At 51.6% G+C, this 17,008-nt stretch overlaps 1 protein-coding gene across 1 annotated transcript in view; it reads right to left on the minus strand.

The window, feature by feature from the left end:
* The window catches only part of LOC128269367 (potassium channel subfamily T member 2), a 39,812-nt gene that overhangs the window by 21,018 nt on the left and 1,786 nt on the right, over positions 1-17,008 (minus strand). The window contains exons 2-6 of the mRNA XM_053006813.1: positions 5,244-5,323; positions 4,217-4,316; positions 2,171-2,369; positions 1,338-1,412; positions 871-954 (exon numbers count right to left, since the gene is read on the minus strand). Of these exons, the coding sequence (XP_052862773.1) occupies positions 871-954; positions 1,338-1,412; positions 2,171-2,369; positions 4,217-4,316; positions 5,244-5,323 (538 nt within the window). The remainder of the gene's footprint in view (positions 1-870; positions 955-1,337; positions 1,413-2,170; positions 2,370-4,216; positions 4,317-5,243; positions 5,324-17,008) is intronic.

The following is a 17,008-nucleotide window of genomic DNA, read 5'->3' on the forward strand; positions in this document are numbered from 1 at the left end:
ACAAACACGGCCGATGGTTGATGGAGAGACATTAGTAGAGTTTTAGGCACCCGCGGGGAGCGCGGACTCACGATGCTGGACCATTATGGGCCACTCGTAAGACGGGGGTCGTCATTGGTTTGGCAGTAAAATCTGGTGATGGTTTTATGTCGAAATCATAATCCGCGCGACCCGGAACTGCCCGAAGTGAGAGCCCTCCGGGAGGCCCCCCGCCGTGAGGTCGTTAAAACTCGAACACACACGCGCATGGAGCAGTAAACTTACACCCCTCACCCAGGTCCGAATTGACTTTTGGGTGAATCGGGTTTGATTAGACTCGGCCCCCGAAGTACAAGTAACTTTGTCGTCTCGACGAACCCCGCAAAGGGCACCGGCAAAACCGGCGGGCAAACGGCGGGCCGTCTCAGTGATGATTGCGGACCTCCGCCATTGCGGTATCTGCCTTCGAATGCCCTTGGCGTCGTCCATTCAAAGGGCCAACCCTTGGCGGAAGCAGAACTACCGCATCGTTGCAATGTACTAACCGGAGGAACTAACCGATGCGGTTCGGCACTATCTTCGCACTCAACTACTTCTCGCCCGCCCGAAAAGGAAGCCGTTTCGAGGTGCGAGAGCCATAACGCGCGAAGCACTTCTACCAATCGCTCCGGGGCATGGCTCAATCTGTGGCGTTCGTCTCGAACGAGCTCGGTCGTAAAAATTTGATATGATAATAAAATAAAAATGAATGAACCATAATCAAAAGCAGGAGGCGCAGGCTGCAGGGCCGGGCACGTCTTACGAGCGGGCGATAAGACAATGGTCAGCAAACGCGGGATGATGGAAGCACTGCGTGGTCGCGGTACTGAAAGCGGGACGGACGATACTTACAAACATGTTCTCGAGCGATCGCTTCGCCAGCCAGCAGTTCAGGAACACCGGAATGAATAAGTTCCTGAACGGGGGCCATAAAATCTGTGCCCTCCCCGCCGAACGGTTTGAGGGGACCGTCGCCGTCGATGTGTTGACAGTTGAGACGTTTGATGTTGGAGAGCGGAATGGAGACGCACATCCAGGCATAGAAAAGGAAAGGAAAAAATCACTTCATTAATTCTTAATTCTCACCATCGAATCGAAGGCTGGCCGTCGGTCGTCTTGCGGCATGGGACGCGGCGTCTGCTTAGCGTCCACGTCGACACACATTACGCCGCGCCGGCAGTCAGTACGATACTTTCCCACGCCCCGGTGGCGCATTCTTTCCACAAGACGTTTCCCACACTCGACCCCAAGACGGACGGACGGAATTCGGCAGTGTGGTCATTAATGTTTCAAGGAGCCAGCCCACAGCAATAGCTTACCGTCACGGCGAACGGGATCGTTGTAACGAGTTCCAGGATAAAATGAAACGATAAAATTTGCTGCCATATATTGCCCTGAAACGAGACAGCAAGCGAGAGAGGGAGAGTGAGATAGAGAGTGAATGGGTAACATGGATGATGATGATTAACGCTGACAGACAGACGCTGGCAGACAGGAGCGTCCGACGATGAAGCTGTCCGAAAAACCGATGCGGAGCGCGATAGATATTTTTCGGGGCGGCTCGATAATCTAAACGATTGTGTATCGATTTTCTTCGATCACTGCGGGATGTGGGATATTGTTTCCTTATTTGTTTTGCGGAACCTTTGTTTTGAAGTAGGACGTGGCCAACGATTAGGGATAGACGAGTTAAACTTCGACGAGGGTTGCTATGTTTGTTGCCAAGGAAATTCGATCTTTGAGCTTAGTCTGAGTTCCCATTTTTTTTCTTCAACCGATTAAAGGTAGCTTTTGGCGAGTTTTCGTATATAATTTTCCAATATTTTTTGGGAGGCAGAACTAAAACCAACTCATCCTAAATTGGATGATCCGTTCGCGGGTGAATCTTTCAACAAAAAAGGTTACTTTCATTTTCATGAAAGGAGATTGATGAACAAATAATAAACAACGAAAGGATAAGAAATACGAGGGGCCCATGTTTGGGCAGGGATCGCGCGCGCGAAGATATCGAGCCGCATCGAGGATTACGTTTCATTCCGTATTCCGCGGATTAAGGTTAGCAGGCTCACCAGGGGGCTCGAACCCTTCTTCCGGTGAAACCATGAAAGTGGACACCGTTCGCAGCGTGCGTGCTCCGATCCGAACAACTCACCTTGTAGCCGAGGTACGCCATCAGGAGAGCTTCGGTGAGCGATATGAGGGCCAGGACCAGCTGCACCGCCCACAGCTCGTTCGGTCGGTTCACCCACAGGATGGCGTCCCAGTTGATGATGGGGTCCTCCTGGAACGCTTCCTCGGTTCGCGTCGCCGACCACAGAAACTCCGTCTTGTTGCCAACCTTACAGCCGTAACTTTAGGTCGTCGCGAGCAAGAGAACGAGACCCGGACGGAAGACACTATATCAAATCGAGGTACCTCACACGCACACATTGACCCGGTGGTTCTAAGGGTATCGTTCGAAAGTTGATCAATCGAGACGCTTCCGGCAGAGCGAGAGAGAGAGAGAGAAAGACTGAGAGAGTCCGGGCTGATGTTTGGACAAAGTTGATGCCCGAAGGACGCAATTGTTTTCCGTTATTCGTGCACCCCAACAGCAGCATCCAGCATGATCGTATCCAATCACAACTGCTCTGGTGATGCTTGAAATGCGGACGACTTGGACGAGGAGTCTAACGCCACCTCCCGACCCGACGTTTGGAGAGTCGTTTGGAGCACAATTTTCGGCAAAAGTTCACCGAACGATCTCGCCTCCGTCCACCTCCGTGTGTGTGTGTGTGTCGGGAAGTATATGTGGGATGCATGCTGCTCGCTTCGCCCACCCCACCCCGGCTGACCCCCGGGTTCCACGAGTAACTTTGTTAAAATATTCATGTACATATTAATTGAATTTTGTTCTCGTGTCGTGACGTTGGTTGGTGCGCGGCTTCTTTGTTAGCCCGGGATGCTGCTGGTCCGACGGTCCGTGACGTCTACAGCCACAGTTGATGTCTGGCCCCGCCGATGAAACCCTCATTTTCCACTGGATGGCTCAGTGCCAAGAGTCGTCGTCACCGCCACGGTCGGTGAATCGAATTGGGCGTAATGCTATGCAAAAGTATTCATGTCCTGCCGTAAATCTTAAAGTGGATTCGGAAGCGCCGGAAGGATGTTGCCGGTTGTCCTAACGGATCGCCCTAAGCTCCCGGGGTTGGGGCGAGTCGAGCCGAGAGGTGAGTTACCCCGACTTCCCCGACCCAGAGGAGGTACCAAGGATAACTCGAACACCGAGTCCACACCTGGAACACCGGGGCGGGTTTCTCACGTAATTTGAAGTGGAATACAAAATGGGGGGACATGAAAGGGATCCCGCACCAGCGGATCCCGCGTTGACAGGCTGTCATGAAAACTTAATATCCTTGTTCCGGCCAATAGCTGGGCTTTGGTCCTGGGGACAGCTTGAAAGTGTCAGGCCGACAGAAATCAATCAAATCGCGAAGCGAGGCGCGACCGCTCCGGAACCGATCCAGAAGTTTGGTCCGTCTATTTCTGGAGTGTTAGTGCTTCGGGTCCAATCGAGCAGAAAAGCAGCGTAAGCTATAATTTATGGGAGATTGCCCAGCCCAGTGTGTGCGCGCGGCCAAGGACACCTCCTCGGGGAGGCTTTACCACGTACGATAGTGGCCCTGGGTGAGGAGCTTGCAACGTTGGACTTAAATTCCAATAAAGGATCCAAAATCCGGCACCCGGATCCGGATTGTTGCTACACACAGGAAGGATTAAGCAAGGATATTCGCTCGGGTGAAACACCAACAAACAGTTAGGTTCCGTAATGAGGTTAAATTGGACATTGGAAACCACCGGCACGGGGGACACCTATCGGGGACACGGGGAACTCCCGAAGGTTGACGATTATTAACATTGCTTGTGGCGGTGGCGTTCGTGGTCGCTGGTGTGGTTTGGAAATTTAAATGATTGGATTAAGTGGTTTTATGCATGGGTGGCCCGAGGCAGGGCCTTCAGGTTGGGTGTTAAAATCACCGCACCGGAATCATTACCGGTGGCAACATGTCCAAATCACCAGTCTCTCTCTCTCACTCTTTCTCTGGACGTGTTTGCCTTGTGGTCTGTCGATCAACGGTGTCCCGATCGGAATAGCTGACCAGAGGGTGGGCTTTATACGCGGATATCGATTGTTTGGTGGGCCCCAACCCGTACTTACCACGTCGCGAACGTTGGGTTCAGATCCGTCACCACCCGAAATATGTACAGAACGCAGGTGAGCAACTTAAAGAATAAATTAGCGATACGTATCCTTAAACCTTGAAGTGCGCAAAGGAAGATAAATCGGAGAAACGAACATTTTGTTAGAGTCTTCATCAATTCTTCGTGTTTGTTTTTAAATATATCACTTCGAAAGAAAAAAAGGAAATGGTGCCGGAAACGGTCGGTTTGCCTAGGATCGATACAATTAGAGTGGACGACAGGACTAATATATCGGGCTATTTTTGGAACCAAATCGTTGCTCCGCGGGCGATCGATCGGTCTAAAGGAATGCACATTCCAAACTATTACAAAAATGTAACCTTCACCGGGTAGCTTGTTACTCTCCTGCGGTATGTGTTGACGTGCACCGGAAATGCCCGGCCCCCCAGGCTACACCGAGGCACCCGAGGAACCGGATCATTAAGTTGCACTGATTAATCGCAGCCCGGCGCACAACCCGTTCAACTCCTTCCAACATTCTTATGCGCGGCGCGCGTTAATTGATTGTTTTGTGTGTCCGTGAGCCACACGAAAATTACACGAATACACGAAAATCGCTGGCACGAACCACGTGCCCCGAAATGAATTATTTATTTAGAGCGCCCGGGAAGGGATCGGCTACCGGATGTCCGGCACCACCACGTTCAGAACGCCGAGGGAACAACTATATTCCGAAACTGCCGGCCGTGCTGTGCAGAGGAGGAACAAGTTCTCGGTGGACGACATGACTGAAAATTCGCCCTAAAGGGACTGCGGCGCAATTGTTGCCCCCAAGCGGGCAGCAGCAGCGCGTCAGTTTGTTAATTAATTTTTCCCGCAGTTCTGCTACACAAGTTTTGAGCAATGGAACCGGGTTCGAGTTTCGTTACATTGTTGGCCGCCCAAGTGGGCGAAAAGTGTGACATTTCCTGGCCGGAAAATCAGGCCGGGCATTTAGCTAACCGAAAAAGAAGTACACATTATAATAGGCGGGCTCTACTTACTTGATCTTTGATTCTTTATAAAATATAGTTGCAGTCTTTCTTTGAATGTGTTTTCATTTACATAATATTCTACCCGTACTCTGTGAAGAAAAGAGAAAGAAGAGAACGAAACGATCGATCAGTGTGCTGGCTCATCAACTCTTAATGCATAAATGATTGCGCCAGTAAGACTTTCAGTAGCACCAGCACTGACAGGAGCACTGATTACCAGCCGCTGGGACGTGGGAACCGGGCGCATAAAAGGCATACGTGGCATATCCGGCACCGGAAACACAATATAGAATGGTGCAACTCTGCAAAGGTGACTTCTCACCACCATCACCACGCCTTGGCCTCTGGCGGTGACGACCCCTGCAGACGGAGAAGTTGGTCTCGGTTTCGAATGTTTGCGACGTATTGTGGCGAATGCTGGAAGCCATCATCAGTTCAATGCACCAAATGGCACGAGAACTCGACGGTACTTAACGGAGCGAGCGAAAATTAGTTTTCCCAACAAACATTCTAGCGGGCTAGGGAACGCAATGAACAGAGAACAATTTGCTTCCCAATCATAATACAACAACTTTTTATAGCTTTGAGATTTTATGTTTATAAGTTTATGTTAGCTTTTATTTAGTTATAAATTGTATTTTATATGTTACATTCTAACTAAATCGTTGTGGTAAGTCAAATCGTATTACTTTTAATGTGAGATTCGATTCGATATTGACCGAATGACCAGAACGCCAGAGTATTGAATATGTAGGTCTAGGCGGACTTATTAAAAACCCATTTGGTATAATCTCTGCTAAAAAAATTTCGAATCTCAAATTAAACCTTCGAAAGCATCGGATAAAAAAGAAACGAGGCGAAAAAGCGTGTGTTGTTTTTGGGAATGAGTTGTTCAGTTGTCGGCAAGTAATTGTATAGCAGCAGCTGCTGGTATACTTGAAACTTTTTATCAGACCAATTATTATTTTATTAAGGTTCACACGTTAACTGAGAGACGGAAAGTTGTATATATCTAATTATAGCCCCACATGCTTTATATTACATGGTTTAAAGTTTCTCCATGCGATTGAATCGAACTGTAAGGCTAACCAAATGACAAGTAGCTATTAAGTGACAGTGGGCGATCGTGTAAATTTTCTAGACCTTTGTGATGCTTGGATGAAGCATAGTAGGCCGGCCCCAGCCATCCAAATCCCTTTTACCTTTCAGCCCCACACCGAACACGCTCAGTTTCCGATGACTAGATTATGAAAAAGGACAATATTTAAAAAGCTGGAGCCCAACTCGAACCGTGTTCGTTTGATGAACAGATAAATAAAACACTGACTGGACCCTTGAGTCGTCTGAATGGGGGTGGAGATGCTTGAGTTGCGACCGTTCGGCTACGTCCTTGTACACCATGGATGACGCTATTCGCTCGACGATAATGGAAACGGAATCGCACATTGCTCATCAAAATTTTCGGTTCCATGACGTCACCGTCAGTACTGAAGCTCCGCATCGTTCACCGCAGGGGCGCGCCGGTAGACGCAGAGGCAAGAAGTAAACTCCTGTCGGGCTATTTATAGTCTCCGGGGAGTAGAAATAAACCGACCGAGGTTGGGCGCTGGCTCTAAAAATAGAACCCAAAGTTAGCGCTGGGCTCCAGTTAGAATCCCTCCACGCTGCCGCCTGGTTGCGCTCAGTTTCTAATTCCGCGCCGTTCACCGTGCCGTCGTCGGCCAATTCCACGATGGCGGTTCAACACGGCAAGCTACACCTTTTTTTTCGCCACTTTCATGTTCACCCAACGGGTTTTTTGGTTTGGTGACGCAGAGAGCGCGAGAATTTCGGGAGTTTTACGCTTGAAGTGAAATCGTGAGCCTCTGGCGGCACAGGCTGTGTGCCGTTGGGACTTCCATCGAGGACACGCACCCGTGCACACTGTGCACTAGCACTTCCGGTAGCAAATAAACCAAAATGGTTTGGGGCAAAAAATGCGAAGCGTTACACAGTTTTTGGTAGAAGTTGATATAGCCCCCCCCCCCCCGGGAGAAGGTTGGATGCTGGAACCGAGCCGCAGACGTGCAAAGCAAACAAACCGTAAGCGTCATCAATCCCTCGAGGCTTTCGGTGCTCACACACCGTGTGTGTGGTTTGCCTCAAGCGCATTGAAGTGCTGCGGTCAATGTTGGAGTAGTCGCTGGCCACACGTTAAGGTTTGATTAGGCGGATACTGGATTATTATTATCCGGTCCCATTTTCCGGTTGTGACACGTTCACACAATTGTAAAACGCCGATCGATAATGCTGCCGTATTATTGATCTACTCTGCCCGCGACCCGGTCTTTGGTGGCCCACGCCACGCCACGAAATTGACTATTCATTTAAATTAATTGTGAACGACCACCGTCCGGTGTAGGGACCACGGATTTTAGTATCAGAGAACAAAGAAGCCACGCTTCCCACCCAGTACCCAGAACCGGTAATATGTTAATCTCCGGAAAATGCGGCGGGAAAACGGATCTTCATCGAACTCAGTTTCTTTCATACTGGGTCGCTGACTGGGCCACACCTAGGGCGGCCACCTGATTGGCGATGGGCGTCGATGGAAAATGAAAACTTTAGGAAACCTCCTCAAGACATTTTCGCGCGCACCGGGGGAAGTTCCCGGTCATCATTAAATAGAGCGCGCGTGTCCGCAATACTTTCGGGTGGGCGCCGGGTGATTTCCGCGATTTTCGAGCTCGATAACTCAATGGCGTTCGGTGCTGCACAGCGTAAAACATTGCCGTATTGTTTGCTGCGCTCGGCCCCGTTCGTTCCTCGTTTATTTGATAAGAAAAAAAGTTTTATTCCGCCCAAACGAAGGCACCGGAAACCGCGCACCAAAGTCAATGTTGTTATTCCGGGCGCCGGGAATTGAAACTTGTTTCTGGTCGCCAGTCAGGGAGAAAAGGGTGCCGTAACGGCAGCGACCACAGAGCGCGCTTGAGGCAGCAAAATGTTGAACTTCGTGTCGTTCGCTTTCTTCGCGGTGCAGAAGTATAAGTAGAACCGGAACCACCAACCCCGGTGCGACACGGTTTTCGGTTCAATTGCGGAAGTGCTCCGTGCTGCTTCGTAAGTCTTAAATTAATTACAATCCAATGCTCATTAGCGTCCACTCGGCAATTCGGCAATTAAAAAATGTTCCCGATGGAGGCGCCTGGTGCTCGACGATGGAGTCGCCTGGTGCTTCGTACAAAAGCGCAACCCACCGCCGTGGCCGCGGGGTAGTGAAAACAAATCGCCACTTTCACCGGGTGCCTTAAAAGCATTCACCCATTACTCGTTATTAGGTCGGAGGGCCAAAAATCCTGACCCTCCCAAATGATATTTGAGCATTTTTAATGAAGATTCCGTATTTCCAGTCCATTTCCCAGAGACAACAGCGCCAGTCAGCGGTTCCATTCCATTTTTGTGCCCGTCTGCCACAAACCAACAACGTGGAAAAATATCGCTAAATCTTGCTTACGCCACTCACGGACACAGTTTGGCGGGAGGCGGGGCGGGCACCGTATTCGGACGATTTGCGGCGACCGCAGAAACAGTGGCCGGAAGCAGGATTTGAAGAATTTGAATGCTGACTACGGCCGACCGAGGGCCGTGTTCTCGCCGGAAGGCGGGATTTGTTGGGTAATAAATTGGATACATTATGATCAACATTATCGGGATCGAGATCGAGGTACATCATGCCAGGACAACCGGAGGGGGTCGTCTTATAGTGCCCAGTCTGTGGTAGAATCCGCTCTCTGCTGGCCAGCTTTGTGTTGCTGCTGGTGTCTTTATAAGATGATTTTTCAACTGTTCGGTAGCTGGCTACCGGCCAGAATGTCAGATCCACTCACGTGCTTCAGAGAGGTGGACGACGTGACATCTGTGACGGGGCCCACTTGCCGTGCGCCGCAGTGCCCTATCCCTATCCGGTGCTCGAAACCGAGCGAATTCAAACGGAGCTTAGAAGCCCGAGATCGGAAGACACACGTCACAGGACGGATGGATTCGGTGGGGACGGGCCAAAGGGAAGGCCCTACGCCCTACGGATTCGGATGCCATCGGAATTGAATTTGAAAATTCATTTTTCGCCACACAAAAAAAGTTGGAACCGGGCACCGGGGACAGGAATCAGACAGGAGAGCAAGAGGTCAGAGCTGCCAGCGCCAGATTGATGGCTGCAGTGTGCAGCAGTGCTGCAGAGCGTGCTGCAGAGAGCATGTAGGATGCATATTTTATGCCGCATATGGCCGGATAACCGGTGGACGGGGACAACCGGGAGGCCGGGCTCTGTGGATGGAAATGATTAAACTAGACGATGAGGACCCTTATCAGCAGATAGTGCCGACGCGGTGCGGATGGAAGCCAGCTGGCCGGCACGAACATGAACACGAACGCTCGTTTGCATGATAATCGCATCGCTTTCGGGAACAATTGCTCCCCATCCGGTGTGTGTGTGTGTGCCGACCGGTGTGCGTATGATGGCCCAATTTACCGACACTACCGAGCACAATGGCCAGTGTGCTATCCATCCGGTTTCGTGCGTATAATTTGTCGGTAATCCGACCATGCCACTGCGATTATGCGGGTTTTGCGGAGTATCGAGCCCAGATTGTTGCTACGGTTGTGTGTTTTGGTCAAGGTAAAGTCCTTTTTGGAAAACGGGAAAGACTTTAAAAAGCCGTCCAAAAAATTCTTTAATAAGGAAAAAATTGAATTAATCACAAAAAAATTGAAAAATCAATAAAAATATTGTGAATAAAAAAGACAAAACGAAAAAGGCTCCACTCGAAAGCGCTGTAGCTCAAGCCATCCTCCCGCGTTTTGCACTTAAAAAGGGCTCGACATTTCTTTGGATTGTTGGCCGTTTGTTTTTCGATTATCTCGTCTGGCCGCCTGTCAGGCCCCGGCAAGAAGACGGTGTTCTGAGGGTCCACCGGCCAAAACTGAAAACAATATTGAACAATCCACCGCCGTCTCTCTCTGTGTAAGTGGAAACGAATTAGCAGATCATTTCTGCTGACCGAAGTCAGCAACTTTTCCTCCTCGGGTCCTCGGGACAGAACATGTCAGTAAATGTCACCCCCGAAAGGGTCGCCTCGGGTCAGGAGGACCTCCCCGAAAACTGGGCCATTTTCGGCAACACTGTCATAAAACCGAACAACCGTCGTCCGCGGGAATGGGAATCGAATCAAAGTGGGACCACGGGTAGCCGCGCAGTGTAACAATAAAGACGCCCGAAGTGCCAAAGACTGGTGCGTCCCAAACCGGGACCGGGAGATGTGGGTTCGGCGAGAAGGAGAACTTTTGGCCTGTTTCGGTGCGCGATTGTCGTTCTAAGGTTTTATTCGTGACACTTTTTGGGCGGATTGTTAATCTCTCCCCACCGGCCGTGCTGAAGTCGAAAGTGTAATAAACATGTCGCCGGGAGAACGACGGCCGTACGGACTTTAATGTGTGTTTTCCTTCGCTTCGCAGGGCACCGAAAAGTGCAGCAATCAAGCTTTGGAGCCCACTTCGGGTCTCGGCGTTGGCTCCAGAGCGGTGCGGTGCAACCGGTGCGTTACTAATGATTTCCATTAGTTTGCAGTAATTGAGACGAGTAATCCCCGACCGCTTAATGGGCGCCACAGCACTACGGGAGAGAGAAAGAGAGATTATGGGACGCCGTTGGTTTTATCACCCGGCACCCGGATCGTGGCCGTCAATCAAACCTGGGCCACCTGGAAGAGGAGGCCCTCGCGGTCTTAACCCGCTTGTGGCAGCCGCAGCCGACGACAACGAGAGCTCATTTTTCATCATTCATTTGCGCGTAAATTGCGCGTCTTCTCAAAACCGACGCCTTTGCTCGTAACCTAATTACAAATTTCAGCATTACCTCCCCCGGGTGCTGGGCTGGGTGAGGTGTCTTGGGACCCTTTAGACAGAGGACCACGCTGGGACCAACCTTTGCTCCAACGGTGACGCGGTAATGGAACGGGCTGGGGTGTTTTTTCGGTCCACCCAAAGTGCTGTCGCCTCTGACCTTCGGTGCTGGTCGTTTCCCGGAAATGAATGCTTCCCTTTTGGGGGGATTTTCCCCCCGGCCGGCTCTGGGAGGGATGGATGGAATAATATTTACTGGCCCGTGCGCGCCCGCGAAGGTGGATGTCGGATTACATCTCGGAATAATAAGTGTAATTTGGTTTGAGCCGGGCCAGGACCCGGCATGTAAATTTCGGAGCTTTCGGTGTGCTTCGGGGGGCGGTTGATGTTTTCTCTGCTTGTTTGTGGTGGTCACATTTCGGGTGGAAAAAACTGTCGACAACGCCACACCGCGGCAGCGGCATTAATTAGCAGACTGAGGTTGCGCGCTCGTGCGAACACTAAAACCCGGGCTCCGAGCTCCATTAAGGAGTAACCCATTCGTCGGCTTAACGAACCGAATAGCGTCATTTGGTGCTTGCAGTAACCAACGCAATGGCATAGACGACCGAGAGTTGGGCCGATTCGCTCGAAAGGGCACGCATCCAAGTAAGTCGGGTCCCAAGGAGGATGCATTTCTCAGAACGATTCGCAATGGCTTTTGGGGCGTGTAGCCTCGTAAGGATTATCTCCGGTTTTCATTTCCGCCATCACACATACACGGGCTTACACGCACGGAAGGACCTTTCGATTTTCCACCGAAATGGTTCCACGTGCCTCTCGTTTTGAAGCGATTATCGGAATGGATGCCCCCCTCGGAATGAGCGACATCCGTCGTGTCCGTGTATACGGCAACATATGCACGCGGCTCGGCGACTCGGCGTCCTTCACAACATCACAGAAAGCCTCCGGTGCCACCCGGTGGCTTCCAAGAAATCCCCGTCCGAGGACGTGGGCATTTATGTTAATTTCCGTGTCTTTCATGTCTGGCGCTCCGTCGCAAGGTTGCGTTCGACGACGAGATCGGGATCGATTCGGGGGCGCGCGATTTGAGGCCGGTTGCTGTTGCTGCCGATCCCGATTTGCGTCTTATCGCTCGGGTCGGGTTAAGATTCTATCATTCGAGGGCGGGTGGGGGTCGCTGTCGGCTCTTGTTGGACACACGCAACATGATGAGGGTGGTTTTGAAGGAGTATGCAAAATGTCCTCTGTATGGGCGAAAAATTATTCTATTTTCTTTTTGTCGCGTCTGCGACAGCGAAGGCTTCGTACGGTTTAAAGGGCGGCCCCAAGTGGCTAAAGGTTGAAGCTTCACGCTTAAAGGTTAGAACCAAGAAAACATTCGCCTTTAAAGAAGTAACTTTAAAAAGGAATATTCATGTACGGCAATTCTCCGAAACGCCTTGAACCACTCGTATTACAAATCGAATTGGGTTTATTGACGTTCGGAAACCAAAATCGATCAATCCACCAAACATTGAACGTTTACGTGTGCAACGTTCGGTAAGAGGTTGACAAGAGTTTGATCTTCAAAAAGACACCAAACAAGACAAAGAAAATGATAATATTTGTCGTTTGGCACATTTTTTTTTATCGGCCCCGCATAAAACCAATGAAGGATGGTACGATGCACCCAGGAAGAGGAAAGAAGGAACGGCTTTTCTCGGTGGTGCCCCAGAGGAATGATTTCAAGACCTCCCTTAACGGAGCTTGGCTTTTTATCACATTTTTATATCGTTTTCGGTCCGCGTGGCCCTCCTAAGGCCCGATCCAGCAGCATATTTCTTTTTTTTCTCGCTGCTCTACGGGCCGTTCTTTGTGAGGCAATTCCGGCGGTGCTGGCGAAGATGCCGTTCTCGCCCGTGCTTTGTTTAATGTGCAACGGCGCCCGCTGAGCTACGCCCGCGGGGGGGCCACTCCTTCCAACGCCCGGAAGCCCCCGGAGTCCAGGCGCCATTTTTCTCCTGTCGATCCCTCCCCACCGGTGTCCTTGAACTTCGACCACCGACCGGCCGCGTGACCGGTGCCGGTGTTGGTTTTTTGGAGCTTGGACGGGAGCGCCGCGGCCCGAATCGAGTCGCGTCCACGAACCGAAATCCAGGCCGGGCACAAAGAAAAAACGCACACGGAAGGGTCCTTTCGTGGGCCGCACCCAGTGTTGGCGTGTTGCTGTGTGGCGCGCCGCAGGACACCGCATGGCGATGTGTGACGGTAATCATTAGTCAGAACCGAAACAAGCTACGCATTTAAGTTCGCCGGGGTCCCCCGCCTCTTTGTGGCGACGGTGAGACTGACCTTTCGGACCCGATCCCGAACCCGAGCGACGCGACACGTCTGGCTGGCGGGGAGAGTTCCTGCTGCTGCTGCCGCTGGCGTCATCGGCCAGCATTTTACATTGTGCGGCGAGAGATGTGAACAGAAAAAAGTTTTGTAATGAAGCGAGCGGAAAATTCGAAACACGACCATAACATTAAAACCGATACGTTATCGCAGCGCAGTGCCGCGGAAAGTTCGCTTGCGTTAAGAATTCTTCCCGTGGATCTCGAGCGCCATCTCCTCAAACTCCTCGGAGAGCGGTAGCTTTTGATACGAATTTCACGACACCGAGCCGTGCGAAGTAGCGCCTTTATTGCGGGCCACTCTTGCGCGACGGCTTATGAACGGCACCGAAAGAAAGAGAGAGAAAAAGAGAGAGAGATAGAGTGCGAAAGAGCTTTGCATGTTTGTTACAGCGCACAATTTGGTGCAAACGGGTTGCTTCGATTTCTTTCTTTTCTCCACTGCTTGGTGTGATGTGCCGCAGCGACGGCACTTTTATGCTGCGCAGCAGCAGGCCACAAGAGAAATGGCCAAAAGTGCAATGGCAATGCAGGGTGCCATAAAATGTTCGGTGCTTTCCGCTTTTTAGGATGGTAGTTTTTCGAATTTTCCATGGTGCACTCCCCATCACGTGGGCAAGCCGCAACTTTGTAACTGAGTCTTTCATCAATTACAAGCGAAACGATCCGTTAGGCTCACTGTCCTGTACCATCTTCCTCTGTCTAATGAAAATTTAATTTCATCTGATCTATAGAATCTACATCTGGATCTAAAAATGGATCCCAAACAGAGTTCGCCCATACAACCAGCACGTTGTTGCTTCGTGCCAATCCATCACCACCACGAGGTTGTCAGAACCCACCCTGGTCCTGGCCATAGAGCCCTACCATTCCGAGCGGCACAAAAAAGGGACATATTTTGTACTGCCAGCCTGCGAGTGATAATCCAGCACCACTCTCTATTAATAGCCTACGGTCGGGATACATTCGTTCTCCTCTGTGGATTAAACTTTAATCGGGGCCAGCCAGCCAGTGCGCCCACCGGTGGAAAATGAGTTGCAGCAGGGCTTTGCTTGACGGGACACAATCGACAAAACGAACGCAAGGCTGCCACTGTGACACTGACAGGCCGGCCGGGAGATGATGCTGTCCACGTTGTCCACGTTCATTAGGCTTAAATTCAATTTGCAATAAAATTAGTGCGCTGATTACAACGCTTCGTGTGTGCTGTGTTCCCGGAGCCTGCGCTCTCTCTCTCTCTGGGTCTCTCGGGACAAAGCCCGTAAAGTCGATCCCGGTTGAAGTCCCGGTCGGTGTGGGGCGCGGATGGATTGCCACCCTCTCGCGGGTCACGCTAATCGGACATCTGGGGACACTAGCCACACACACACGAGCGCGTGCCGGGACCATTGATCCGGACGCCACAGCAACGAGACGAATCGAAACGGAACGGAACGGGGTAGTAACCTTGGTATTTTATCGTATGAATCCCATGAGGTCAAGCAGTTGTAGGAAGAGTAGCGGCTGGTTGCTGCCATAATAAATTCCCCCGGACAGTGAAACGAAGATGAAGTGCTCCTGGCCTGGGGCATCGGGTGGCCGCGTCGTCGGGTGGTTCGGTGGTTGGACCTTCCTTGCGGAACGAAACGCTCCGCTCTCCGGGCGCCGGTTGTTGATTAATTGGTTCGCTTTTCTCAGTTTCGGACCACACGTCACGAGGAGGCCCGGTCGAACTCAGTCTGGTCGCACTACTAACACTACTGACGCCGACAACAACGAGCAGGAGACGAGAGCACCGGGGGGACACCGGACGAGCCCTTGTTTTAAACTTTCTTCACACAAATGGAAAGGCACACAAATATTGCTGCAACGCGGGACCGGAAGTGACCGATCGGGGAGCTGTGTCTCGTCGCGCCTCTACGTCACACGATGATCCACCAATCGATTGCGCTTCGTGGTCGCGGCCCGCGGCCAATGATAAGCCAGCACATTATCAACGGGGCACACTAAAATGGCCGCAATCGATAAATCGCACGCTCGCCACGCTCCACTCCCGCCGGAAAGGCGGTTTCACACCGGTTCGGTCGCCCCTATTGCTTTCGGATTGCTTTTAAATCACAGGCTGGGTACACCACGCCCGGCCATTAGGCTGCGGCGCAGCAACCAATGTGACCGTCGTCTGTGGTTACATCGCTGCGCATTTCACTCATTAGCTCGTGCTGAGTTCGGTTGGTGACACACGCACCGGATGCACTTGGCGCGATGGTTCGCTATTAATTTCATTAATTGATAGGTGCTCCCCTCCCGGAGGGCACACCGATACACAAACACACACACACACAGATACACGGATGCATCCGTCTATCGGAGGCCCCGAACGCGCACTCGAGTCTGGCCCGCGGCCGAGTCTTATCGTGGTAACGGTCGTTTAGTGACTGAAATCGCGCGCGCGACCAACCATCCTTCGGTGCCATCGGCGCCATGTGTTATCGTCGTCGTCCGCGAGCTTTTCACCTTCGGGCCATCATCATCATCATCAAGCTTTATGGTGTCGGCTCCGTTTGTGTGCGTTCCTTCAATCCTCTGTTTTAAACGAAAGCTCCCTCATTCAACTGTGCTACGTTCGGCCCTAGCGGAGACGCATGGTGCTTTACTCGCACGCGGCTGAGTGCCAATGGCGGAGAGCGAACAGCTGATTCGCAGAGAGACACTCTGTCTCTCTTTTTCACTAGCGGCGCGCGAGAGCGAGAGCCACCTCCGACAGGTTTGTTTACATTTTCCCCCCAGCTCACTACGAACGAGTACGAGCAGGACGTCGATAGTGCGTTGGAGAGATGAGCGCTTTGGAGCCCGTGGGGAAAATGGAGCTTAATGAGTGACCGCGAGCCTGAGTGGCCCGGCGAGCTTTTCGCGACGTGCGAGATTAAAGAGAACCCGTTATTTTCGCTTGCAGACCCCGCTTTCGCTATTTGCCGCTAATGGGGTGCCGCATAGAAGTAGGAAAAAAAAATGCACGAACACACACACATACTTGAAGGATGCTGCTGATGGTGCAGTTTTCGAACGGCCACCCTCCCCGTTTCCATTAACGCGCGGCACCACGGCGCGACGGTGACAGAATGCTGAACGTGCGCGCGGCGTGCGAATTGCAGCAGCTGCGAAGGGTCCACCATTTGATCGCTACGCTGTTGCGTTGTTTGAGGGACATTGTTGGTAGTTGGAAAATTGGTATGTAAGGTCCGCTTCGCTTCACCGAAAAGGGTCACTGCCACGCCGAGCAACAAGTTACAGGGTGACCCATCAAATGTTAATTTTATGATCGTTTTTTTCGCCCTTCATCCCAAAGACCCGCCGGGTGCCGACGGGAGCCCCATCTCATTAGCGTTCAAATGGCGGGGGGCTGATCTCCGATGACGCCAGCAAGCCGCCATTAAGACGGAGCGGGATAGAGAGAGAGAGTCAGGCCCGCCGACGGATCGCTAGACGATTGACACGTCGAAGGTCCCCGTGGCGGGCCGCGTAAATGAGTCGTAAAAC

This window comes from Anopheles cruzii, chromosome 2, assembly GCF_943734635.1.
Source record: "Anopheles cruzii chromosome 2, idAnoCruzAS_RS32_06, whole genome shotgun sequence".
Lineage (NCBI taxonomy): Eukaryota > Metazoa > Arthropoda > Insecta > Diptera > Culicidae > Anopheles > Anopheles cruzii.